This window comes from Trichogramma pretiosum, unplaced genomic scaffold (assembly GCF_000599845.2).
Source record: "Trichogramma pretiosum strain Unisexual culture from Peru unplaced genomic scaffold, Tpre_2.0 scaffold12, whole genome shotgun sequence".
Classification (NCBI taxonomy): domain Eukaryota; kingdom Metazoa; phylum Arthropoda; class Insecta; order Hymenoptera; family Trichogrammatidae; genus Trichogramma; species Trichogramma pretiosum.
Window position 1 is genome coordinate 2,445,477 of NW_019641690.1, and position 27,058 is coordinate 2,472,534.

General features: G+C 38.2%; 5 protein-coding genes across 5 annotated transcripts; 4 read left to right on the forward strand and 1 right to left on the reverse strand.

Moving 5' to 3' along the window:
• Window positions 1-879: 879 nt before the first annotated feature.
• LOC106655326 (P protein-like) lies at window positions 880-5,152 on the reverse strand. Its single transcript, XM_014375654.2, has 16 exons — window positions 4,760-5,152; window positions 4,424-4,501; window positions 4,222-4,345; window positions 4,066-4,138; window positions 3,834-4,000; window positions 3,642-3,751; window positions 3,415-3,571; window positions 3,280-3,351; window positions 3,063-3,194; window positions 2,733-2,987; window positions 2,527-2,661; window positions 2,261-2,458; window positions 1,954-2,187; window positions 1,625-1,883; window positions 1,466-1,559; window positions 880-1,386 (listed from the first exon to the last, which is right to left on the reverse strand). The coding sequence occupies exons 1-16, from the start codon at window positions 4,978-4,980 to the stop codon at window positions 1,299-1,301; spliced, it is 2,397 nt and encodes a 798-aa protein (XP_014231140.1). The 5' UTR covers window positions 4,981-5,152; the 3' UTR covers window positions 880-1,298.
• A 3,521-nt stretch (window positions 5,153-8,673) lies between these two features.
• LOC106655304 (tenascin-like) lies at window positions 8,674-10,600 on the forward strand. The gene is made up of 6 exons (XM_023461842.1): window positions 8,674-8,809; window positions 8,888-9,013; window positions 9,734-9,856; window positions 9,927-10,061; window positions 10,136-10,264; window positions 10,337-10,600. Exons 1-6 carry the CDS (start codon window positions 8,674-8,676, stop codon window positions 10,495-10,497), a joined length of 810 nt encoding a protein of 269 aa, XP_023317610.1. The 3' UTR covers window positions 10,498-10,600.
• A 1,379-nt stretch (window positions 10,601-11,979) lies between these two features.
• Window positions 11,980-12,963, forward strand: LOC106655349. The gene is made up of 4 exons (XM_014375680.2): window positions 11,980-12,135; window positions 12,214-12,261; window positions 12,359-12,486; window positions 12,782-12,963. Exons 1-4 carry the CDS (start codon window positions 12,090-12,092, stop codon window positions 12,803-12,805), a joined length of 246 nt encoding a protein of 81 aa, XP_014231166.1. The 5' UTR covers window positions 11,980-12,089; the 3' UTR covers window positions 12,806-12,963.
• A 7,773-nt stretch (window positions 12,964-20,736) lies between these two features.
• On the forward strand, window positions 20,737-23,115 carry LOC111694288 (odorant receptor 2a-like). Its single transcript, XM_023461843.1, has 9 exons — window positions 20,737-20,880; window positions 20,959-21,078; window positions 21,154-21,271; window positions 21,344-21,611; window positions 21,677-21,766; window positions 22,488-22,578; window positions 22,661-22,797; window positions 22,856-22,988; window positions 23,051-23,115. Exons 1-9 carry the CDS (start codon window positions 20,737-20,739, stop codon window positions 23,099-23,101), a joined length of 1,152 nt encoding a protein of 383 aa, XP_023317611.1. The 3' UTR covers window positions 23,102-23,115.
• Window positions 23,116-23,134: 19 nt separating this feature from the next.
• LOC106655303 (kielin/chordin-like protein) lies at window positions 23,135-26,814 on the forward strand. The gene is made up of 14 exons (XM_023461844.1): window positions 23,135-23,143; window positions 23,734-23,989; window positions 24,071-24,193; window positions 24,285-24,413; window positions 24,486-24,644; window positions 24,723-24,851; window positions 24,944-25,063; window positions 25,154-25,273; window positions 25,342-25,479; window positions 25,593-25,838; window positions 25,913-26,044; window positions 26,139-26,264; window positions 26,340-26,471; window positions 26,582-26,814. The coding sequence occupies exons 1-14, from the start codon at window positions 23,135-23,137 to the stop codon at window positions 26,812-26,814; spliced, it is 2,052 nt and encodes a 683-aa protein (XP_023317612.1).
• Window positions 26,815-27,058: the final 244 nt, after the last annotated feature.

Sequence of the window (27,058 nt, forward strand, 5' to 3'; positions counted from 1 at the left end):
CGTTTTTTTCGCTTGACGCACTTGGTCTACCACAAAATCGTCACGAGCATATAATAAATGTATACCTATACATTTATTCGAGTGTGAGATTTTATATATACGTATATAATATAATACGAGCTGGACCCACGACAGAAAACGATGATGTTCTCGCTCGCGCGCGCGGGCGAAGGAAAAATACTTAACTGCCTCCTAATGGCGCACCCTATGGAAACGTTGCTGCTACGTTCGAGAGGCCTTTGATCTTTGCTTCTCGTCTTGTTTTTCTTCTTGTGATTTCGATGCAAGGTGATACACACGCATGTATATATAATACGAACGCTGCACTCGGTTAATGACTCGGCGCTTCTCTCTCGTGCGCCGAAATTTCCAGGACGTTTATGGCGCACGCGAGAGGATCATCGGCGTCACGAGTCGGGTCGTCTCACGTGCATTCGGCAATATAAATGTGACTAAACGATATGCACTAAAGGGTCCCCCCGTTGTCGTCTCGTGACTAATCGATTAGAAGCAATTTATTATGCCTGCGTAAATTAAGTTAATTATTACCCTGTCGCAGCAGCAGCAGCTTGTGGACTTGGACTCGGTCGCTCGCGAAATTTCCACGCTTTTTTGTCGAGTTCTGTGTAGAAAATATATGTATACGAGCCTGTCAGGCTGCATTCGAGGCAATCCAGAGGACCGCGATCGGATTCCACGTAAACAATAATCAACGCAGACACACACACGCGTGCACGTGAGGCTCGTGCGCGCGCGAGGCGAAATTCATCAAGTTTAAACTCGAGTAATAGTACTACTACTGCTGCCAGTAAATAAATCACGAATGAAAATTTTTGCCTACTTTTATGGGTCATTGCCAAATAATAAATAATCAAAGCGTTCAAAGGATAATAACAGTTCATTAACTGTTGTTTATTACGCTCAATCAGCATTTATGCACACACATTCACTATACATATACATAGACATACCAACTACATACGCACACTTTACAAATGCATAAAAAAAGGACTAGCGCGTGGCGAGCGATACATTCAAGTTTAAACCATATAAATAATGCGATATTCAACGTGTAAATATCAACGAACGATAACAACGGATATACATATGATACGTAATTTAACATTATGGTTTTTTTGCTCTATATCGAGCTATCGTTTTTTTTTGTTCTCTAGGCTTTGTGGTTAGCTTAACGTAAACGAACTCTATCGTAAAATTTATACTTTTTTTTCGCGATAAAAAAGTAAGAAACACGAAATAAACAAAGAAAAATAGATAAACTAACACGAACAAAAACATCAATAATTCCAATCAAAGGCTACGTGAGCGACCATTAAGTATAATGTTACAGTCATTGTACTGATTAATAATACTGGAAATCCCATTCTGCAACAGAAAAAAGGTTTGATTTTAGTATAGATTTTCAAAAACAATTTCATATTTGTAGCGAGTGAAAATTTCGTACTTGAAAAATTGACAGAAGGTGAAGCGATAGCCGTGCTGTTCTGCCACCCCCGCGCAAACAACATTTGCCGTAGCTCCAATGAGGGTGCCGTTACCTGTGAAAAAAAATTGATTATTTTATTCAAGCTCGAATCATCATCTCGAATAGCTACACACTTACCACCCATGCAAGAGCCAAACGCCAGCGCCCAGACGAGGGGCTGCAGCGGCAGCCGTAGATCTTGATTCTCGGCCAGTCTCGTGGCGATTCGGATCATCATCGTGGCGAGGGGCACGTTGTCGACGAAGGCCCCGGCGATCGAGGACACCCAGAGCAGCAGCAGAATCGCCACCGCCAGTCGCGACTCCTCGTCCACCGACAGGATGATGAGCTCGGTCTTGCTGCCGATCCACGTGATCAGGCCGAGTTTCGTTAACGCCTGTCAACGACGAAGATCGTGAATATTATTTTTTATCGAGTCGATTCGTTAGTTATTTTCTTGTGTGTACCTCCATTAGAACGAACAAGGCCGCGAAGAACAGCAGCGTGCTCCACTCGACTCGAGCCATTATTCCATCGAGATCTTGCTTGTCCGCTATTATCAGCAATAGCAGGACGCCTAAAAACGCCGACCAGCCCAGCGACAGATTAAAATTCGGTATGCTGTGCAGGAAGAACAAAATTATCACCAGCAGCATGGTCATGCCGGACTTGGCGAGGAGAATTTTATTCCTAATAGGGTACTGTCAACACAAAAAAAATTAAATAAATATCACTATTTTTAATTCAATTTTAAGTATATTTTTTCATGCTTACCTTCTCTTTCAATTCCTCCAATGTATTTTTGTAATGATACTCCCGCATGATCGTGTCGTTGTTGAGCTTCTGTTTTAGTTGCTGCAACAAACGTTTGACTTTTTTCTCCAGCGTTCCTCGGACGATACTTTCATCTTTGCTGTAGCTCGATAGACTCGCGGCTGCCCTTTGCCAAATGACTATTTCGTGACGTAAATCCTGAAACACAAATTACGTATACTCTTTAATCGTTTTTCTTGATTAAAAAAACATTTTTATGAGCTTACCTGTACGTCTTGGGGTTCGTCGAATTTCAATACGTCCAAATTCCTGAATATTATACGGAAATATCCGTAAACCACGAAGCAGACAATGACGACACCGGTACCCATATGAGCCATGAACGTACTAAAATTCACTCCCTGAAAATGAAGATAAAAAAAAATTAATGATTCGCGCATCATAATGCGCATTTACGCGCCTGTATACGTACCGCATCGATCACAGCCTTGTTGGAGCAGATGATGACGTTCGGGGGATCACCCACGGGCGTCGTGGCGCCGCCGATGTTCGAGAAGATGAGCATGGTGGTGAGCACGGGCACCGGATTCAGCTGCATCACCTCGCACAGTCGAATCGTGACGGGCGTCATCAGCAGGATCGTGGCGACATTGTCCAGGAAGCAGGACAGGACGACGGTGAACATGCAGATGGTCGTGATGAGCGGCCATATCTTGCCGGACGTGATCTTTGAGAGAGCGAAAAAAATCAATAATTAATCATATTGGAGTGAATTTTTTGGGTATAAATGAAAAATAAATACCTCGTAAGCGTAGACTGCCAGATAGTCGAAAATTCCGGTATCGGCTACTACTGCGACGATTATCATCATCGAGAGTAACAGCAGCAGCGTGTCGATGTCTATCCACGACATTATTTCCGTCATCGTAGGTTTCTTTGACAATTAATCGTTAAACATTTTTTATTTTGTCAATAGCGTAGTTCATAAATTTATTTACATTGATAACGAATTATTTTACCTCGTTCAAAGCAGCCAGGATAGCGAGCGAACTGGTCGATGCCAACATCGCTGCGATCGTCTTATGGATCAACTGTAAAATTATTTATGAAAAATGAGTTACTCGTCCATTGTATAAATGAAATAATTTCGTTACCTCGAAAATAATGAGCAGATACAGTCCGACTAATACGGCAGCCCCCAGAGCGATTCCGTCCTCGGTATTGATGGGCGAGGTATCGTAGTACACGGAGACGGGCATCGTTGAGTTGACGTTGGTTTTGAATTTTAAAAATATCTGTCCTCGACCGAGACTGCAATGAATCACGTCAAATGATAAATGATGTGATCAGTGAAATAGTAGAAATAAAATATTTTACATACTCATTCGGAAAATAATCGATGTCAAATACTTTTCGTTCCTTCTGACTCGGATAAAAGTCGCTGTAAATTGACGGTGGTATTATAGGTAACTTCCAGACTTCCGATATGTTCTGCATGAATAAAAAATTCATCGTTTTACTGTTAATTTTTAATTTTCACGTATTTTACAGTAAACTTTCCTAACTCTAATACCTTGACCGAAGAAAAATTTTTGCCTAATCTAGAATCGTACACGAACTCGAACCATACGCTCAAGTCGTACTCCAGCAGAGTCGCATTGGTATAATTTTTGGTTACGAAGGCTCCTTCCAAAACTACACTTATAATATTCGACTGCGGCTTGCCATGAATCGGTAGATCTAAACATTTAAAAAAAATGAAATCTATAAATCAAGTAAAGAATTTTATTTCATTTAAAGCATACCTTTGATTTCATCGTTTGGCACTGAAATTTGGCTAAAAGTTTCGACTTTTGCCCTCGTAGACATCAGGGCAAACTAAAATCAATATGTGTAATCAATGTTTTACGAAAATTTATAAAAAAAAAATTGATGTAAAGCTGAGAATTTATTTTACTTACAAAAAGAATAGCCCAGCACGAAACGAGCAAAATGAGTTTTATATTCCTGGCAATGGGACTCAGTTTTCTAGCGTGTGAATTAATTTGATTGCTTTCGGTGGTGCTTCCTCTGTCCTCTTCTTGTCTAAATTAAAATATTTAAATAATTCTATCTTTTAATATTCATTCGAACGTTGAATTTATTACAAAATTAACAACTTACACATCGTCCAATAAGCGGTGCGTCAAAGACATGTTGACTACAAAACAACCAGTTCTCGAAGTGCTTGGCTCTCCGAATCTTCATGAAAATCAAATAACAATACATCATAAATAATTGCACGCGAAGAATGGCATAATTGTAACATAAAAAGCTGTAATTTTTCATTAGACAAATGTCTCTCAATATCTCGGTTTCTGTTTACAAACGATGCACCTCACAAATATAGACTTGGGAATCAGCCTCGCGGTTTGAGGTACACACCGAGTAATCTCAAAATTCTAGATTTTTCGCGAAAATCAATATCATCGTCGTTTCTCACTGTGCGGATGCACTCACTTGTGTACGTTGTCGTAATCTCTCTGATAAGCCGCCAAGCTCGGATCGAGCCTGACGGCCTCCGGCAGCCGGCTCCAGATCGACAGCATCTCCTTGGACAGATTGCGAAACACCACCGACGAGTTCGTCATGGACGAGCTGCCCAATTTCTGCGACTTTTTCCTGTAGCATATCGGCGTGCCGAGCTCGCTCTGCTCGTCGTCGCTCGAGTCGCTGAACATCGCGCGACTTTTCTTTTTATTTCGTCTTTTTTTTTCAGCACGATACACACATACGCACACACACAGAACTGCAAGTTTTTGCAGCTATCGCAAACGGTAGTCGCGATGTGACGCGATGAAATCGATGAATTTATACGTGGGGTCTGTAGTTCGCGACGGCCCGTTGACGACTAGTTTATCAATCACGGAATTTCTAAGATAATCCTAGGCCAGCGCTCGTAATTCTCGCAAATCGGGTGTGTTCCGAGGGACTTAGGAAGAGCATAATATTATCATGACACAGAGTGAACTCTGCTTATAGTGTATGTGTGCAAAGAAATATACGATCGCTTTTAGAATCCACCTGACAAATTTTTTTCTCATTGGACTTGGTTGTATCGAACATTGATGATTGTTCTTGGAAATCACAGGAAGCTAGAAAAATGCGCGAACAATCATCATTTTAAAAAATGCAATGAAAAGAATAAAAAAGTGCATACGATTTTTTCGATTTGATCATTGCTACAGGCCTAAAATATTTTTTAAGCAGATTGATTATAATAATTATTACATGAAGTCGCAAAAAACGATAACATCGTGTTTCACCTTTTATTATTTCTTCATTGCTCCATTTTAAGAAAGGATATTCAAATAATATTGAAATTTTTAGTGACGTAATAAGAGCTATTCAATTATACAGGGACAATTTATCAACGGATGAATCCGTGTCTATAAGTTGTAAACAAACAATATGAACATAAACAATCTTGATATGATCTCTTCTTAACTGAAAATTTTTGTAGACAAACGAATTAGTATCAGTTTTGTCTTTCCCGGTGAAACGAGTTTTAATAATACCAAAAAAAATTCTATTCATTCAACTTCTGCAGCACTAAGTAGAAGGAACTATCGGTTAACTTAAGCTACAAAATGAATAAATGTGAGGAGAAATTGGAGCTAGCCATCTCGCAAGATAACTTAAGTGAGGACGACATCGATGTTTTAACCGACAATAGAAGATATTACGTAGATGACGATTTTGAGAAGAAATTTGGATTCGATTCTAATTTGTTTTTACACCAAAAGAGAGTATGCGAAGATCACAAAGATTTTGCGTGCGAAAAGTGTGCGAATAAATCTGGACATAAACAGTATGTGATCAATCACCAAAAGATAATAAACGAAGGTCGCAAAAATTACGCATGCAACAAGTGCGCCAAGAAATTTGGGAAAAAATCGTATTTACTTTTGCATATAAGAGCAGTCCACGAGGGTTGCGAGGGTTTTGCATGCGAAAAATGCGAGAAAATATTTGGAGAAATATCGAGTTTGCTCTTACACCAAAGAACGGTGCACAAAAGTCGCAAAGATTTTACATGCAACGAGTGTGAAAAGAAATTTGGTCAAAAAAGGGATTTACTCTTACACCAAAGGGTAGTACACGAAGGTCGCAAGGATTACGCATGCGACAAGTGCGAGAAGAAATTCGGACAAAAAGGGCAATTTCTTATTCACCAAAAGACAGTTCACGACGGTCGCAAGGATTACGCATGTGACAATTGCGAGAAAAAATTTGGAAAGAAGTCTAATTTGCTCGTTCACCAAAGGTCGGTACACGAAGGTCGCAAAGATTTTGCATGCGCCAAGTGTGAGAAGAAATTTGGACACAAATCGAGTTTACTTTTGCACCAGAAGACGATACACGAGGGTCTAAAAGATTTCGCATGCGACAAATGCGAGAAGAAATTTGGAAAAGCATCAAATTTGTTTCAGCATCAAAAAACAGTCCATGAAGGTCGCAAAGACTACGCATGCGACAAATGCGAGAGGAAATTTGGACAAAAACCGCATTTGCTCTTACACAAAAAAACAGTCCACGAAGGTCGCAAAGATTACGAATGCGACAAATGCGAGCAGAAATTTGGAGAAAAATCAAATCTAATAAAGCACCAAGGGATAGTTCATGAAGGTCGCAAGCCTTTTGCATGCAACCAGTGCGAAAAAAAATTTGGGTATAAAAATCATTTGCTTTCGCACATAAAAACCGTCCACGAAGGTCGGAAAGATTTTGCATGCGACAAGTGTGACAAAAAATTTAAGGATAGAAGAAATTGGAAAAGACATCAAAATACAACCCATGAAGATCGCAAGGAATTTGCATGTGACAAATGTGAAAAGAAATTTGGACAAAAATCGGATTTGCACTTACACCAAAAAACAGTCCACGAAGGTCGTAAAGAATTCACATGTGACAAATGCGAGAAGAAATTTAGACTTCGATTTAATTTGAACAGACACTACGAAAAAGCGCTTAAAGATTGTAAAAATAACGAACGCAATGAGTGAATCTCGTACTTAGAACCACTTCGTCAAGTTAATTCAAAAATATATTTAATCTAGAAATATTTTCCTTCGTTGTATCATGCGATACAATTTTTCAATGTGAACATGTCGATACATTAATTTTTTACATATTTTATGTATTGAACAATTCTATGCATATATTTGATCGTCAGTAAATGTTTTCATCAAAAATTTGTTTAATTATAAATAATTTAAAGCAATGTAGATTAAAATTTAATTCACACATTTTTCTAGCTGCCCGACACCTACAAAAACGATAACCAATGTTTCTACCAAGCGTTCAATTAAAAACATAAAACAGACCCGTTTTTAACCAAAAATTGGTCAGGGAAATTCTATAATTGCTCATGTACATAAAATTTAGTAGAATAAAGTTGATTCAATGATCTCGTGACAAGTTGCGATCGTTGGTATTTTCGCTAAAACGGGATACAATCTTCAATGATACGCGAATGTTTTTCCGACCCAAAAGTATAATGTCGTTAACAACGAAAACAATTAAACAAGTGTTCTCGAACGATAATCGATTATCACAATTTATTTGTTCAACTTTTTAGGATGTTTGTGCAATCCATCGATTAATTTTTCAGCAAATAAGCTTGAAAAATTTCGATCGACGAAATTTTTACGTAAGAACCTCATTGATGAGAGAGATTTATTTTTTGTTATTTATTGAATTACGTATATTTTCTTCCATATGAGCTTGATAATCGATAACTAGCATTTACTTTTAATATAGGTTCGAATGTCATGATTGTAATTTTGCTTTATCTAATAAGTCTAATGTTTTATTTCCTTTCATCCCTGAACAAATATTCAGCAGAGATTTCGAACGGAGCAATAATTGTAAAATGTCAAATGGAACTGCAATCGTCAAAAATTTCGTGAAGTCATTGTGATTACACTCGAGCCTCTCGCGGCGTAAGAAATATAGACACAGGCGCATCATGGAGTAATTTTTTAATTAGCAACAATCAAACACTACTTACGTACACACATTTAACGAGAATTGATGTATTGATATCAATGAGTTCACGTGAAAGTGTTTGTTTTATTTGGCGCTTTTTTTTCTGAAGAGCACCGAGAGAAGTCATACGTGCGATTTCGGGGATCGGCTGCCATAAGCTCGGAAAAAGTTGAAAGAATCGCATCGTAACTCGTGAGTGTGTGCGCGTACAAAAATGTTGAAACTTTTCGCGTTGCTATTGGGGTTCGGAGTAGTGGGTGTTTGTAAGTTAGCCTACAGTTGTTAACCTATCTATTATTAAATTATATCTTTGCGTCGATATTTTTTTTCAATTTGTAAATTTTTGGTGATGCTCTGCGTACTTTTCCATAGATGGCCAAACGATGAAGTGCATCCCTGATAAAATTTTTACCTACGATCACAATGTGTGCTACTGCAACGAAAACGGCACGGAGGTCACGTGCAAGAGGAAAATGTTTACCACCCTTACACCCGAACTGCATCGAATCCAATTTCAAAGTAACTCGAACCTTTACATTGTCACAATCGAAATTTCGTAACGATTTTAATTACAATCGTGCGCAATTCTTTTTACAGACATCACCGTTAAATGTGAACCCAACGAGACCTTCAAAGACATTTGCCGAGACTGCATCTGCCACGAGAGTGGAAACTACGCCTCGTGCCTTGGTCGAAAATGCCCCAGAGCGGAGGCGAAACTAGGTAAACCATAAACGTATTTGATTATTGTTTAAAGAAACATGGAATTTAGAGCAGTTTTGATGTAAATCAGATAATAGAATTGAAGTAAATAATTCCGAATTTTATTAGGTGAAATATTTGTTTAAGTTGAATGTATCAGTACAATTAGCAATTTACGCTTGCTAAACATCAGCGTGGTTGATGTATGTGTTAATTTCAGTTCTTAATAGGCATCGCGTTAATTACTTCATCTTGGATAAAATCCTATATTTGCTAAAAAAAAGTAATGGTTTTTTTTAATAACTGCACAAGAAATACATGAAAAAACGGCGATATTCATTGTTTTAATACCAAAATTAACTAACTAATTGATATAAGGTTAAATTCTATACTTTTTAAACATTTTGATTGAAGTTGCTCGTGAAATCCATGAAAACTTAATCGTAATGCCAACATCCACCACTAGATGGCGAGTACCTTTATTTGTGAATCTGCAAGTAGTAAAGTGAAAATAGTTGTATAATTAGAAGCGAGAAATACTACGTCTCCTTACAAAATTTCTGGTGTTATATAAACGCAAATTCAATTTAATTGGCTATCCTAATTTCAAATGAAGAAATTAAAAAAATAACTACATAAAAATTAATGTAATTCAAATTAAAATTTGAGAATTTCATACGGCAATTCACATGTAAAAAAATCTTCCAATTTATACTTAATTAACTCATACGTAATTTTTAGAAACTCGTGATAAGTGCACCCCTGGGTCGGTATTCAGCGATAGATGCAACGGTTGCATTTGCGGTTCTAATGGTACGGCAGTTTGCACTAAATTGGATTGCCGACAATTCTCCACTAATACGAGTAAGTGAACGAAATATTTTTTATGTTACATGCGACTTGACTCCCATAAAATGATTATCATTTCCCCCAGATGAAACCCAGTGCGTGCCTAACTCTTTCCTCATGCTGCAGTGCAACGAATGCCAGTGCTCGGAAAATGGAAAGTCAATGGACTGCAACAGAATGGGCTGCGAATCGTTTTCCTTCCATCACTCGCACATTTTGAGTAATGAGATCTTTAATTCGCACAATACTTCTTTCATTCATTTTTATAATCGAAATTTAAACGTTCTCTCGAAGACATGACGATAACCTGCGATCCTACGACGATTTTCCAATACAACTGCCATCATTGTCACTGCGGCGAGACTGGGAAATTCGCCATGTGCAGCGGAATCGCATGTCCACACGAGCACGACATGACGACAGGTAAGGGTAAACGACTAAACAATCAGCCGACATTTTTGAATTTAATTATGGGAAATTTCGTCGCTTCCGCAGTTTTGGACACGGTGGACAATTGCAATCCGGGAGTGATCTTCGCCGACGACTGTAACGTGTGCGTGTGCGGTGACGACAAGCGAGGCGTCTGCACAACGTTCACCTGCGATCTCAAGTACGGATTCAAATACGTGGATAATTTGAATTTGGCCTCTCACTAGATAACTCGGCGGATCACATGATTTTTGATCAATGATTTCTTCGTTTTTTTTTAATAATAAAACAACGCGTTTATTACGTAAAAGCGAAGCTCGACTGCATTTAATCTGCCGGCAAACATTTTGACGATTCGTAAAAATCTTTCCGGAAACTCTTACAAATATTTGCACGGAGATATCGTGGATCAATTCTGCCAATAACTTGTGTATATATAACAAAGAATTTAACTATAATTAACATATTAACTGCGTGTTATTTTGTTTTTCCTGATAATGTTAATTGTTTATGTGTAGATTATTTAAGATCCTAAAGTGTACCCAATAATAACTTTTCCTTCGTGAGAATTATTATGCATTGTTCTACCGATGGATCAATCCATTATATTACTTAGCTCAATAACATAATACGTATACAGCCGGTATGTATCTCTATTTATGTATAATGCATTAAAAAATGCTAATAAATAAAAGCAGGAAGACATTATTCTACCGGCCGAGTCTATCTTATTTATTCATTTGAACGTATATGCATCTCCAACATATATATTTATATTTCATTACAATGAACTGGCGTCACGAAGATCCCCGAGCCGCTACTATCGGTGGCCTTCTACTTCTATAAAGGCTAATTTACCTATGCGATATATATATTTTTCTTTCTCTCCATAAATCGCGCTTTATAATCATTCCCAAGAGGTTTCGGGGATAACGGTTTCGATGTATATTATCATAATACCGATACGATCGATCGCGTGTATGTACGCCGCGTCACGTAGGCAGCGCATCATCGCGGCTCCGACTTTTTCGAAATATATACAATGTATATTTTTAGATCCTTTGCGAAATTTTTATTTATATTTTGTGTATACGGTGTATTGGAATTTCGATACGACGCGCGTTTATCAATCCTTATAATTGGAAACGATTAATTTTCATGTATACAGAAATAAAATACGATACGAGCTCGTCTGTATACCAACGATACCCGCGATAATTTCAAAGTGGGCGAATAGAAACAAAACAAAGGCGCGCAATAGCAGTAATCACCACGTGTTATGTGCATTTTCTTATTGCCTGCACAGGTGCCATAAAAATTACTGAAACGGATTTTCTCGGAGTGCCAACGATCGCGAGCGATGATATTATGTATTACATATGTAAGCCAGTGTATATTATTGTGTACACATATATACGTCATTGTCACGGTCACGCTTCTTCCTCGACCTTATACGCCTAGATGTGCTCGTACGTGCGTGTCTGTGTGTGCGCGAGGTATCTGGACGATCTGATTGGACAGGACTATTGACGCCGTAGCGGTCACGTGTGATTTTTTTTCTCTCTTTTTCTTTTTATGTATTGCACGCACGTACGGAGAGACACACAAAAATTAAGCGGCGTTTATTAGACGCGATATATCCGCGCGCGCGCCTCGTGCGAATTACATTAAAATCCGCACTTTAAAGTATATAAAAGGCGAGGAAAATCTCGGTCGAGTCGTTATTCCTCGCGAGTTGTTCGGGTGCACGCAGTTTTTTTTTGTGACGAGATCGACCACGACTTGCTGCTGTGTGACGTGTGCCGTGTGCGTAAACAAAATGAGATTCATAACTGTTGTCTTCTTCGCCGCTGTCATTGCGTTCGGTAAGCCCTCGGAAAAACCAAAGATCCGAGCAATCGGATGCTCTTTCGATAACTGATATTAGTTTTATTATTTTGAAGCCGCTGCGTACGAGATCACCGAGAGCAATCCCAAGTTCGGCGCGATGGGTAAGTAGATGCATTTTTTGTGTGATATTGATAATTTGATTTTGTTCGCAAGATGTGTAATGATAATCAATCGATGCTCTTAAAATTTTTACTGCAGCTTCCAACATGAAAAATCGAGTTTGCGTGCCGAACACGTATTTTACCAAGGATTGCAACACCTGTAACTGCGCCGACGATGGATTGTCATTTTCCTGTTCCGAATATCCGTGCCCACCACTCAGTCAGGTAAACAATAGCAGCTCGAAGAGATATGTTGCAATGAATATTATCACATTCAATGGAAGATTCGGAGATTGTTAACGTCTTCAAAATTTGTATTGTAAAAATATACATCATCATCAAAGATGTCACATTTGATTGTGAGCTTTTTGATTTGATCAACAGATGGGGTATTGTAAATCCGAAAGTGTCAAAAAAAAATTTTGTATATATTAATATATACATACCCATTTCAAAATATTAATTCAACGTTATTAAATGGTGTATTTATGCTTTATTAATCAATTAATCGTTGTTTCAGGAGGACACAAAATCGTACTTCTGATGAGAATAATCAACTTTTCTATGATCAGAAAAAAATCATACTAAACGATCAAATCGGCTGAAACCAAAATGTGATATTGATAATTAGATGTGTACAAAATTATTACTATGGTATTGTTATTCAAGAAATAAAAATTTATTTTGTTATTCGAAAAAAAATATCTCAATTTCAATCACTTCATTCCGAAGTGATATCCTCCCATACGAAAATCAACAGAACTTTATTGGCGCGTGGTTGTATCACTGCTACGTAATCGATTATACCGATTGTCGCGATGCGGATGTAAAGAGCGCACATTAAAATTCATCGTAGAGGCAATAAAACTGAATGAATGCAAGTTAATGTGTTTTATCATTAATAATAGATGTCAATCTTGTCGTCGCGTAAAATAGAAAAATACTCCGCGATTCCATGTCTTTCATTACATTCTTGAGCAAAATAACGACTCGCGGTTAAAACGTAATCGATTTTGATTTCACATAAAAATGACCAATTTTGCATCGAACTCGCGAGTATATGCACAAGGATAATATATATCGGCGATTGTCAACGCGCGCGCGGCGTACTTTCCATATGAATCATAGGCTAATAATATTCTCAGAAAGTCGCTGACGTTGAGAAACGTGTATATACATTGTCCACGCGAATATCACGAGTATTTCGTTTCAACGACTTTCAAGGTTTTTGATTTTTAAAAAGCACATCTCTCTCGTGTCGTCGAGGAATGTGTTGCAACTGTCGGTACGCATCTTCGATAATCCATTGACAATACGAGTAATCACATAAACCGGCCAAATCTAGACTCAATACGGTCGAAAGTTAGAAGAAAAAAAAATAAAATAAAAACATCGAGCGAAATACCGGATCTCCCGTTATTCTAATGAGGATTGCCTTGGCAAATACCGGTAATTAGCTCGGCAGAGATGTATTTCGAATGTGCGTACGGACCTCGCGGCGCGTGCCCTCTCCATGACTTCTTTTTTTGGGAAAAAATAAGGAAAAAAATTGAAACTAGCTCGGCTACCTAAATTTTTAGCTCTCGTTAAGCCAGTAGTTTACGTAAGAAAGTCATCTATAGGTGACGCGCCGCGCGAGGCGTATCGAGAGTGACCCGTGTAGCGCTGCGCGCAGCAGAGTGAACTCTTTTTTTTTTATTGTTTTAGTGATCAAGTTGCATAGAAAAATGAAGCCTTTAGTTTTTTTAATTGCAGTCGTGTTGAGCGGCGTGGGTATGTACAAACGCATACATTTCGACCGCCAAGATCAAAACTCAAGATTATATCATAATTTTTTTTTTCGAATTCCCTCCGCATATAGTGGCGCAGACTCAGAGTTTATCTGAAAGATCAAAGAGAGCCCCGGTAGAAGGTAAATTCGACATTTTTTTTTCACACAAATGTCAAATAATCAGTCGATAATAAAAAAAAAAAAATTGTACAAATTACATCGTTCATTTATAGAAGTATCCATCCCAGCTGCATCGATACCCCCGATAAGAGCATGTAAGGATATTTAACGAGTGTTAATATTTAAATCGGTTGAAAAAAAAAAACGATTATATTCCTCTTGCAGCTTTGTGCCCGGAACCAAACAACTATAAGGTGGATGCTTGCAACTGGTGCTACTGCGATCCGACGAACGGTCACACCAGCTGTGGGAGAAAACCGTGCCCAAAAGAAACACCGACCACGACGACGACTGAGCCACCTTCGGTGGTCACCGACACGTGCCCCGAAGGCACCCGCTTCAAGAGGGGCTGCAACGAGTGCACGTGCGAGCCGGAACTCGGTATCACTCAGTGCACGACGAAGAGTTGTCCCCGCACCGAGAGGCCAGAGTTCTCGGGTAACTATTGAACACTATGATTAATTCTCAAAAAAAAAAAAAATGTATTTTAGATACGACTCAGGCTTTTTTATTGAAAATGTAAGTTATCTGAGAGGTTGCAGAACAGAAAACAGAGTATCCACACTTTCAAAATACACATTTTATTTTTATTCTTTAACGTTAATATTAATATGATCAACATATTTTACCAAAAAAACGGATAATTTCATCGTCTATTACAAATTTGTGAACCAGACTGCCTCTCATGAATTTATTGTCATTGGTAAAATTTACCTGTTAAAATAAGTACTGATTAATTTTTTTTTTTTACATATAAACTGCGCACCACAAAATTCAAACCCAAAATGAACAAAAAAAGTTCATTTTAATACTCAAATTTGAACATTTCATGAAAATTCAATCTTGATTTAAGCCAACCTCTGCCACAAGATGGCGAGTACGTCTATCGGTGAATCTGCAAGTGGCAAAGTCGAAATAATTGTACAAGTCAAAGTATTAAGTTCTATTATTAAGTTTATTGGGTTTTAAGTTGTAATATTAGGACGGCCGTGCAATTTTTTCCCCCTACAAATTATTACTTATTATAATTTATACACGTAAATTTATACACACGAAAATAGGAATAATAGCTTTTTTGGAAGAAGCTCTCTATATCAATGTATGAGAAATAATTCTTTCGATTTTGCAAACGATCGCATCAATGATTTCAACATTGTAAACTATTATTTAATGAAAAGTGAGAAAGCACTGGGGAAGTAGAATTTAAAAAAAATTCGGAAAATATTTTTCTGGGTATATTGCTTCCTCATAGAGGGAGCTCTGTGATAGGCTCGAAAACGAGATTTTGAACCAGACGTCGTAGGACAATTTGGTTTACATATTTGGAAACTAGTAGGAGTAATCCCTTAACGTATCCATCGGGTCATTCTTCTCGATTTCTTCGAGAAACGAGGGCCAATACTTCTGGACGAATCTCGCCTCCTGGCTCACGCCAATTATTCGATCGAAGCTCGGCGTGTAGGGCGAGCCCTGGCGCATGACGAAGGCCCGATTGATCGAAAACAAGCTTGGCCTGTTTTCATCCGACTGCCGGTGCGCGTCGCCGAAAAAGTACAAAATTTTGCATTGTCCCGTTATGCAGCTGACGTTGAGCAGCCAGTCCAAGCACGTCCTTGGGTTCGTGTACTGTCCCTGGGGTGCTTTTTTGACCTGCGCATATTTGTTATTTATTACTCAGAAAACCAATCAAGGTTGAAAATGGTTAGTCAAAAAAATTATTTATCAAATAGTAAATACTTTGCATTTATTAATCCAATTCATTATTAAATAATAAATACAAAGTACTTTTCAATTGAAATCGATAACAACTAGTAAATCAAAACCAATTATTAATTGGTTCGAGTTGATGACATAAATTAATTTAATTGTTACTTGAAAATCAATTAAACAAATTTCAAATAATGAATAATTTCATGGGCTGGTTTTCTCATCAGCATCAGTGCATTCAAGGGTTGATAGGAGGCTTAAATCTTTTTATAATTCTATGTATAGTATTTAAGCTGAAAAAGTGCAACACAATTGCTTCCTAATAGAGGAAGTTATGTGATAGGCTTGAAAATGAGATCTGGAACCAGACGTCGAAGGAAAATTTGGGTTACATATTTGGAAACTACTTTGAATTATCAACAAACGTCTGTATGTGCGTGTGTGTGTCTTCTCGGCCTTTTGACTAAGATAGATGTGTAAATAGATAGAATGGAATTTTTCACCAGTAATCTCTAAGTTATTTTGGAGTTTCGTATAAAAAAATGAAAACGGTTCAAAATTGAAAAATGAAAAACGGATTTCCCCTTCAATAATCAAACCCTTTCATTAATGTAATTTTTTATGAGGAAAGTTTTTGCTAATAAATTGGCAGCAGTTTTTAGTTATCAACAAGTTTTATTAAACAAAAAAAATTTTTATTTAAACAACGTACAAAATGTGCAAAACATTAAGTAACATTGGAATAAAATGGAACCTTACTAATAGCATATGTTAATTTAAGCTATTTTGGAGCTTTCTCCGCACATCCTTCGCACTGACATTCTATCATATTCGTTATTGAATTTTTCTTAAGATCCTCATCATTTCGTCTATCAACCGCCAAACAAATATTATATAAATCTTGGTTCGTCAGCTCCTCGATGATCATGTCACAGCAGAGAATCGGCAGTCGATAGTGTATCAGTTCCCAGAAAGGATCCAGTGCCCAACGTTGGAAAAATCTTCTCAAAATTTTCTCACACAGATGCGCGATACAAGCCTTTCCGTTATTACTGTTCAAGAGCCACCAACAATTTGTCAATTTCCAGATGTTTGGCTCGTCCGTACGGGTGAGCTGTTTCACCAACTCTCTGGGTTGCAGCCGAATCAAGTCGTAGAGAGACAGACTCGAGCCTATCATTGTTTTTTTCGTATCGATCGCGAACAGCTCCCCGTCGTGATACCAATACTCGTCGAGATTCGCCGCCGACTTCATGAAGAATCCGCGCTTGTCGAATACTTTCATGAGCATCGAGGCGTCGCTTCGATCCAGCTCGTATCCTCTCTTCTCGAGACGTTCGAGGCAGGCCACGAAGCCGCACGACAAATTCAATTTATCGAAAAGATCAAGCGCGTAAAACGATTCGAATCTGGCATCGATGGAGCTCTCGGTGGGAAAAACGAAGTTGGACAGATCGGCGCCGCGATCCAAGAGCACACCAACGCAATTCGGCCAAAAATTCGCCACGGCCAATTGAAGCGGTGTCCGGCCCAAATTGTCTCGAGCATCGACTCGTACCGTCGCTCGACCGACATCGTCGACCATCTCGAAGAACAGCTTCATCGTGTCGTCGTCTTTTCTTCGCCGCGTAATAATGACGTGCAAAGGAGTCGATCCCTCGGCGTCGGCCGAATTCGGGTCGGCGCCTCTTCGCAGCAGCAACTGGACGCTGCCGGGATCGTGACGCAGCAGAGCGTAGTGCAGCGGTGTCCTGCCCTGCTCGTCCGCGGCGTCGATCAGCACCGTTCGCCGAAGATCGTCAACAATCTCAAAGAACAGCTGCGCCAAGTTATCGTACTGGTTCGTCTGCTGGCAAATGAGATGCAAAGGTGTCAGTCCTCTCTTGTTCGGCAGATTCGGACTGGCGGCTTTTCTCAGCAGCAACTCGACCGCGCTTCTGAAGCCGCGAGACAGAGCCAAATGCAGAAGTGTGTTGCCTATCTTGTCCTGGGCGTCGATCATCCGCACCAGATGATGTTTTTCATCAGCGATACGAAGCAATCTAGTCGCACAGGAATCATTGCTGCGACTTGATAAAATCATTATTTGCAGTGCATTGGATCCGAACGCGTTGACCAACTTTGAATCCGCGCCGTTTCTCAGAAGTAGTTCGACCACTGCTGTTTGGCCACTGTTCGCAGCCACGTGAAGCGGCGAATTGCCCGATCTGCACTCGACGCAATCGAGATCGTGGCCGAGCTCGATGAATCTCTCGACGACGCGTTGGCAGCCGAACATGCAGGCCACGTGCAGATGCGTGAGGTTAAACTCGTCGGCGCAGTTCACGACGAATTTGTCGTAAATTTTAAAGAGCCTACCGACCTCGATATCCCTGTGAAGACGACAACTTTTGGCCGCACGATGTATAGGTGTGGAGCGACGTGGCGAGGATGACTCGCCGGGCTCGTCCTTGTATCCGGTCTTGATCACGAACTCGACGAGTGGAACTAGATTATAGTGGTAATCATTGACCATCCCCACGAATCTGACGGTATCCGAGAGAATACGGTCGATATCTTCGGGTCGAAAGATATCCCGGAGATCCGGGAGTTGACCTTTCCATTCTCTGATCAATGCGTAAAGTTCATGAAGAAATTTGCGTCGCTCTTGCATATGTTTCTCTTGCTCTTGTACATGCTCTAGTATATATTTCGAATAAACACTCTCTGCGGGTGGTAGGATATCTTGGAGATCTGGAGGTTGGCTTTTCCGTATTTCGATCAATGAGCTAAGTTTATCAAAAAGTGTGTGTCTCTCTTTATTGTGTTTCCAACTGACACTGTCTCGCAAAATTTTCAATTTTTTTAAGCACTCCTGATCGTTTTCAGCCATTGTTCTATACGAACTCGCCCACGAATAAAATAAATTATGAGTTTAAATATTTTTTCTCTTTCACAAAATAAACTTGCAGCGGTCTGAAAGTGATCTCTCTCTGACTACACGTAGTATTACACTGCAACGTATACTACGGACTACGGTGTAACTAACTCGTGGGCGGAACTAAAAAAATACAGTAGTTTATACAGTCAGAAAGTTGCGCGCGCATCACGTTGCCGGACAGTCAGAAAGAAAATGTATGAATTTTTTTTATTCTTACTTGCGTTTAGTCGTTTATAAGTTTTTTGTAAATTATACTTTGCTACTTGTAGAATTAAAGATAATGGTGTACGTCGCCATCAAGCGGTAGAGGCTGCCTTTAAGTGTACGATTAAATTTTTTGTACAATTAATGAAAGAATAAAATTAAAATACAGGAAAATTAAAACTCAAGTAGTGATTTAATGAAATAATAATTTTTTGCTTCTTCATCGAGGAAGCTTGGTGATTGGTCCAAAATGTACTTTTGTATCTCATAAATTGCGATTAATATATTTGTATAATAGACAGAATTTGTGACTGATGGCAGGTATTTATGTATATGTGTGTAGATGTATGTAGAATGAGTTTTTTCGAAAACGGGACGGTAAATCTTACTGAAAAAAATTGTATTTATTGTCGTTATTGTAAAGATGAAGCCCAAAAAAGTTTTATATCGATCTGTTTAATATTTCAAAAACTATTACAAATTTTCATATTTTTTTTTACTAAATTTTTTTGAAAAAAATTTTTTGTCTGATTATTTTAACGATGAAAGTGTTTTTGATGCATTTTTGAGTATTAATTTTGAAATATAAGCAGATAAGCTTTTAATTAAGATAAAAAACGTTAGGATTCATCGATTATTTTAAACATTACATCGTGAAGAAAAAAAAGGTTTTTCTCTTTATTTTTCGGAAATTTTAGTTTCTTTCATAGGGTTGGATCGACCGACGCGAGATTTCGATCACTCATGAAGTGAGGCCCCGTTACTCCTCTACCAATGCGAGGTGAAGAATAAAACGACTTCACATGATTTTTTTAAGGAAGGATTACATCGTGAAGAAATTTTAGTTTTTTCACATGGTTTAATGGTGAATTATTGCTGTATTAGCATTTATGAACAAAATATGAACGATAATTTTTTTACGAGGAAGCTCTTTGCCAACGAATTGGCAGCGGTTTTTTTTTATTACAGTAAAATGATTAAAAGAACGCCTTTTAGCGTATAATTACGAATTTTTTCGTAAAGTTGGCTATAATTTAATTGAAGTTGCGAATTGGAGTCTAAAAAAGTATTAAATTGAAAAAAGGAAAATTGATATTCATTTAAATAGAATAATTTGATCGAACAAAAGAGCTTTTGTAAAAAAAGTATTTTATACGCTGTAATGACTATAGTCTATTTTTGTTGAAAAAGTCTAACACTATTGTATAACTACATTTCTACTTATGTACCCCGCTAAAACTAAGCCCTACTGTAAAATTTATCATTTACGTTTTGTAAGAGCTGCACAACTCGGAAACCGCGTGACTGGGTGCTGCCTTCAGTTTCCCGAATTTGCTTGAGTTTTCATTTAAATTAAACCCAAAAACCACTATACTCGATGTTAAAAGATCTAATAGTTTGATTACAGCTATAAAATCATTTAAAAAACAGTTATTTTGAGACATCAAGCTCTGAATATTTGTTGGTCATTTTTCCGATATTATTGAATATTTTTAGAAAATCTGATGCCAACATTGAAAAGTTTTGTTTTACGGCGAGTTAAAAATTGGACAATTAATCAATCAAATAATCCCTTGCGGTAGACCTCAAGTCCAGATCAGGAATCAGCTTTTTTTTAAGGTACTACTTGTTTCAACACAGCGTAACTAGCTGCGTAAATAGTGTATTAATTAATATCCAGCAAAAAAATGTAATGGACGAGATAGAAAAGCGTTACGAAACTTTGAGCAAAGAAAGCCTCAGATTTTTGGGACTGTGGCCAACTCAAGAAAAATCAAAGCGCTACAAAGGCTTCGCTCTTGTGGCCTTTTTCATGATCAAACTGACGATTCCTCAAGTACGTAACGATATAATTAGTCGAATTAAGCATAGATTCATCTATACGGCATAATACATCGCGGTGATTCATTTGTAGTTTCTTTGCATTATTGTGAATCCGGATGACAAATTCATTTTCTTTGAAAATACCATGATTTTGACATTTTATATCATGGTTTCTTCGAAGCACGGTGCAGCTATGGTTAATTTTTCCAAGGTAATTATGCTTCGATTACACTTGAATTGAATTTTTAAAAATTAATTTCATACGGAAAATGCGGGATTTTTCCAGGTGAAGGCTCTGATGTTGAGTATCGACGAGTTAAAGAAACCATTTACGGATCCTCATGAACTCGAATTGATGAAGAAATACGAGGGGCAAGGATTTCTTTTAGCTCGAATATACGCCAGTAAGTAAAAATCCAATTGACAATCACATTCAAATAGCTTTCATGATGCATATCGATGACATATGTGAAAAGTCATCATGCTTATTACCGTTTTGGTATATAACATGGTGCCCTTCGTGCCTCCTTTTCTGGACGTCATCTACCCTTTGAAAAGTGGTCCAAGGCCCATAATATTGCCATATCGAGGCGAATTCATTTGGTTCAAACAGGAAGATTACCATTATTATGTGAGCTTCGTGGCGATCTTCGATGTTTTGATTTTTTTGCCTGTCTTCGTTGGCATAGAGTCAGTTTATACCACAACAGTCAGAGAAATTTGCGGTTTATTTGAAATTGTTTGGTATTGTATTTTTTCTATTCGCTATTTTTTCAAAAAAAACATTAGTCTGATAGTCAATACTTTAGTATTAGGTTTCAACGACAATTTTCTAGAGCAGAGGGTTCGCCAACATCTGAAATTTCCGATGCAGTGAAATTATACAACGAGTGTGTTAGGTTAACGATTTCTGCAGAATATAATTTATGCGAGTGGTTTTTGTACTAACTCACAAGGAGACCACATGATATGCGGGTCACCACATGTCCTGAAAATTTTTTTCTGGTCTCCTGGTACCTAATCATGAAGTCCCCTTGCTTAGTTTGATCCAATGGGCCTTAGGGCCCATTTAAAAAATCATTTTCTAATTTATTGAAAAATCTTTGTGATTTTCTAACTCGTAACAGGAATGAAAAATTGCACAATGTACAAGTCTTAGAATTAGTCAAAAAATACATTTGAATTTTTTCAGAATTTTTGAGACCCGCTATCACCTATTTTCAAATGCCCAAATTCAACGCGTTTTTACGTTTTTCTTAAGAATTTCAGAGACCTTTGAAAATAGGTGATAGCGAATCTCAAAAATTCTGAAAAAATTCAAATGTATTCTTTGACTAATTCTAAAACTTGTACATTATGCAATTTTTCGTTTAAGATGTCCTGTAACGAGTTAGAAAATCACAAAGATTATTCAATAAATTAGAAAATGATTTTATAATGGGCCCTAAGGCTCATTGGATCAAACTAAGCACAGCGGGCTTCATTATTAGGTACCAGGAGACCAGAAAAAATTTTGTAGGACATTTGGTGACCCGCATCTTATGTGGTCTCCTTGTCAGTGAAGATGGGCTCGAATTATCTACGCATTTGGACCACGTACAATGAAAATTTTTGTTCTAGATGTGTACAATTTTTGGAGGGTACATACAGCATTACAATTTTTACCACACAAATTACTTCTCTGCTGATTTTTTCTCTCTGTGCTATTTATGTACGAGGGTTTTGCTTTTTTTTTTTTGAAACCGTGATTTTTTCAGCTGCATATGCTTAAAAGATTTTAATTTATTGCTTAGATTTTATATGTAAATAACGATGTTTTTAACGGATTAAGATTTAGTACTTTTGGTATTGCCATTCTTATACACATGGGGTATTATTTCGGAATTGGGCAACTGCTAATAAATAGTAGTGATAAAGTCCACTTCAGCATGTAAGAAACTATTTTTTGATTGATTATTTCACTTCTTGTTAATTTTTTTTTACTGCAGTTATTCCAGCAACTGGTTTTTAGCTTCGGCAAAATTGCAACGTTTACTAGTAATGGCGTCTACTCGCACACTTTATCCGTGTTTTATCACGTCAGGAAAATTGAACCCTCTTAATTTGGAATCGTTCGGAACAGTAAGTACACTCATTGATCGAACAGTTTTGATAAGAAAAAATTTTCAAATTTCTATTTTTAGATTTTGAAGAGGATTGCGTCAACGATATCGGTGATGTTAGCTGTTCTTTAATGTGAGCTGTGAGAAGAAATTTGAAGAAGTAAAATGTCCGAAGTGAAACATATATGAAAATATTTTTAGCTCTATGCTTCATACACTGAAGTGATTTTAACATTTAAATAACATCTCTTGAGGTATTGAAACGAAATGATTTAAGTTTGTGAGCTACTATTTTTTTCGAAATATATGTAGATTTAATTTGCTCAAAAAACAACTCTTTGTCATCATTTATATAGCTCAAATAATCCTGGAAAAATAAAACGTTTTCATAAAATAACAGATATAAAGCACCATAGTTGGATTCCTTAAGAAACTGATACACTTCAGATAATTTTGATGTCTCTATAGTGCAGTTTTATAAAATTATTTTGTTAACATAATTGTCAACTAGATTGGTTGACTAGTAGCTTCTAATCTAAGCTAAGGTAAGGCCAACCGCAACCTCTCAGATGTGACTGCGCATAAAAGAAGTGTACAGACATTCAATAAGCTTGGAGCATAACATAAACCACTATAAACTATTAATACTAAATAGTATTCATACTTTTTAAAAAATATATATAGAGTTGGATAAATGAAAAAAATTAATAGATAATTTTAAGTAATTTTTGAAACGATTTTTAAGAATTTCATATCGTACAAAGTCGCGTAAGAACGACACGGAGAAGAATTGTAATAATTTGGTATCAACTTTCATTCCAGCCGGAGCGTGCCCACGCGGAACGACCTACCAGGAGGGCTGCAACACCTGCAACTGCAACGCGGTGAACGGCCTGACGAGCTGCACGCAGTATCCGTGCGACGTCACTTCGAACTCGGTAGTTTCGACGACGACCACCACCACCGAGCGCCCGCTGCCGTTCTTCACCCCTGCGCCCTTTGGGCCCATACCGCCACCGGGTGAGAGAACCGAGAATCCATCGTAGCACGGAGAAGAGATGGTTTTTGTGCTCGTGCTCATTTTTCTTTTTTTTTTCTCAGTCGCAAAGAACTACGATTGTCCACGGGGTAACGAGTACAAGGAGGACTGCAACACTTGCACTTGCGATCCCGTCACCGGAGTCATTTGCACGAGATTCGCGTGCGCTCCGCAAACGGTAACAGGTATGTATTATGTACAACGTAAAATTTCAACTAGTTGATCACGAATGATTCCGAGAAAGCATAATAATGACATTGTAATGTTATTGAAAAGTCGGACCAAACTATACGTGCCCGAAGGGCTACGCGTGGGAGGAGGACTGCAACGTCTGCACTTGCGACGCGATCAAAGGACCAAGTTGCACCAAAAACAAATGCGCTCCACCACTCCCGATCAACCCAAGTACGTACGAGACACATGCTACAGGATCGAGAGAAAAAAATTTGCATTATTATCAGGTTCTTGATCTTCCAGCTGGAAAGACTTACTCGTGTCCAAGGGGTGCGATCTACTACGAGGACTGCAACGTCTGCACTTGCGATCCCGTACACGGACCGGCCTGCGAGCAGAAACAGTGTACTCCGAAAACGACGACGACAACGACGACGACGACGACGACGACAACCCCAAAACGTGCGATTATATACATTTTCTTTCGTTATTATCTATTCTAAATGTGACATGGAGTACATTTTTATTTCAATTTCGCAGCTAATCTCTGCCCGCAAGGAGAGTCTTATCGGATCGACTGCAACTACTGTCATTGTGATCACGATGGAAAAGTATTCTGCACGGAGAGACCTTGCCGTCCCAAGGAAGACAAGGACAGGATTTCAGAGGGTAAGTGAAAAGGTATCATGGACAATTTCAAAAAAAAAAAGAACAATTTAAAATTATCGATAAGGACGTTTTTTTGTTCCTGATTCGAGCAGAAGTAAATCTCTGTCCGCAAGGCACTTCGTACAAGAAACTCTGCAACAGCTGCTCTTGTGATCCGAAAACTGGAGCCGAACTCTGCACGGAACATCCCTGCGATCCAACGAATCCTGAACGTAAAATTAAAAAAAATCCACGTTTTCAAAAAAAAAAATAAGTAATTTAATAAGGAATAATAAACCGAAAAATTTGATCATTGTTATCAGGAATAAACATGTGCCCGATGGGCCGCATGTACATGAAGGATTGCAACGTTTGTTTATGCAATGCGGCGACCGGCCTGGAACTGTGCACAACCAACACTTGCTCGAAGGTCGATACAAATGGTAATAATACCTCCTACGCCCAAGATTCGCATAATGGAAAATTGTTTTCATATAATTGTTCTTTGCAGGGAAAAATGTTTGCCCACGTGGACAAGTTTACTGGGAAGGCTGTAGCAGGTGCTTCTGCAATCCGGAGAACGGTTTGACCAGCTGCGATCAGAAAGACTGCCCGCAAAAAGCTGTGATTGAAACGAGCACTCAAGAACGTAAGTTAACGCCCGCACGCATACACATTCGCAGTTGTCTATTGAAAATTAATCACGATTTTTACTTATTTCCCCGGCATATAATGTATATTGTTGAATAATTTCAATTTCAGCTGAAGTCAAGTGCCCTCGGGGCTCGAACTACACAGATGAGTGCAGCCCGTGCACGTGTAATCCAACAAACGGTTTCACGTCTTGCAATTATACGCCTTGTGATACAAAAATCTCATTGTGCCCTCGAGGTTTGGCTTTTGAAGGCAAAGAGCTTGAAGGGGGATGCAAAGAAAAATGTGAATGCGATCCATTAACCGGTCATGTTATGTGTGCTGCGAACAGTTGTAACCCCCCCATCGTCATACGTAATATTATTATAAAAGATCAGTGCTTGTCTTAAAAACATTGGTTGAAAAAATGAATCGTTTTTCTTTTTTAGCCCACCCGGAGTGCCTTCGAGGTTTGGATTACGAGACCGATGAAGATACAAATGGATGCAGGAAAAAATGCCAATGCAATCCGACAACCGGTGTAACATCTTGTTATACAGATTGTACTCCCCGAATCATAAGTAATATTTCAAAGATGATTAGTATTCGATTTAAAAAAAAAAAAAAAAAGAAAATCATGCAAAAAATCATTAAAAAATCACTTTTCATTTCTAGATATCATCAGTTACTGTCCAAAGGGTGAGCTTTATGATGTTGATGAGGAGTGTAAAAGATGCGAATGCCGTCCAAATGACGGTCAAACCAAATGTGTTCCCAAATCTTGTCCTGACCAATTCTCAAGTAATATCTTACACAAGATTAAATGCTTATGACTTGGAAAAAAAGTAATAAAAAATTATCATTTTTATCTTAAAGCTCCTTTCAGGGACCCTTGCCCAGAAGGTCCACATTTTAACATCGATGGGGGATGCAAAAGATGCCACTGCAGTCGAATAACCGGTGAAGTAACTTGTTACGTTAAAGAAACTTGTCGTGCCCAGTACACAGGTAACACTACAATAGAAGATTATCACTTGACTTGAAAAAAAAAAAGACATTTCGATTGATTTTTCTATTTTTTTCATTTTTTTTTCCTTTGCACTCGTATTATCTCGTAGCGACATCAACGACGACGCCACCGCCGTTCTATTATTCGACCCCGTCGCCGCTCAATACTCCGCAGCCGCAGACTTGCCCGCCCGGCAAGCACTACCACGAGGGATGCAGGATTTGCTACTGTCGCTCGAACGGCTTCGGCCACGACTGCTACGATGATGGTTGCGCGCTCCCTCCGCAGGGGCAAGTGGGATCGTTCATCAACAATTTTGTGAATGGGCTCTTATCAGGATAGGGCGTCGTCGCAATTTCGATTGAATATTGACAAAAAACAATAATTCATTATTCATCTGAATTCAGAATAAAAATATAATATTTTTGCAAAAAAAAACAGAATTTTCAAATATTTTTTAATATACCTTACATCCAAAAGAATATCCACTCGAAAACGAACGATTTACATGGATTGTAATTATATCAATATCAAATGTGCAAAATACTTAGCAAGATAATCCTAACGAATGACTTGTGTATTTTTA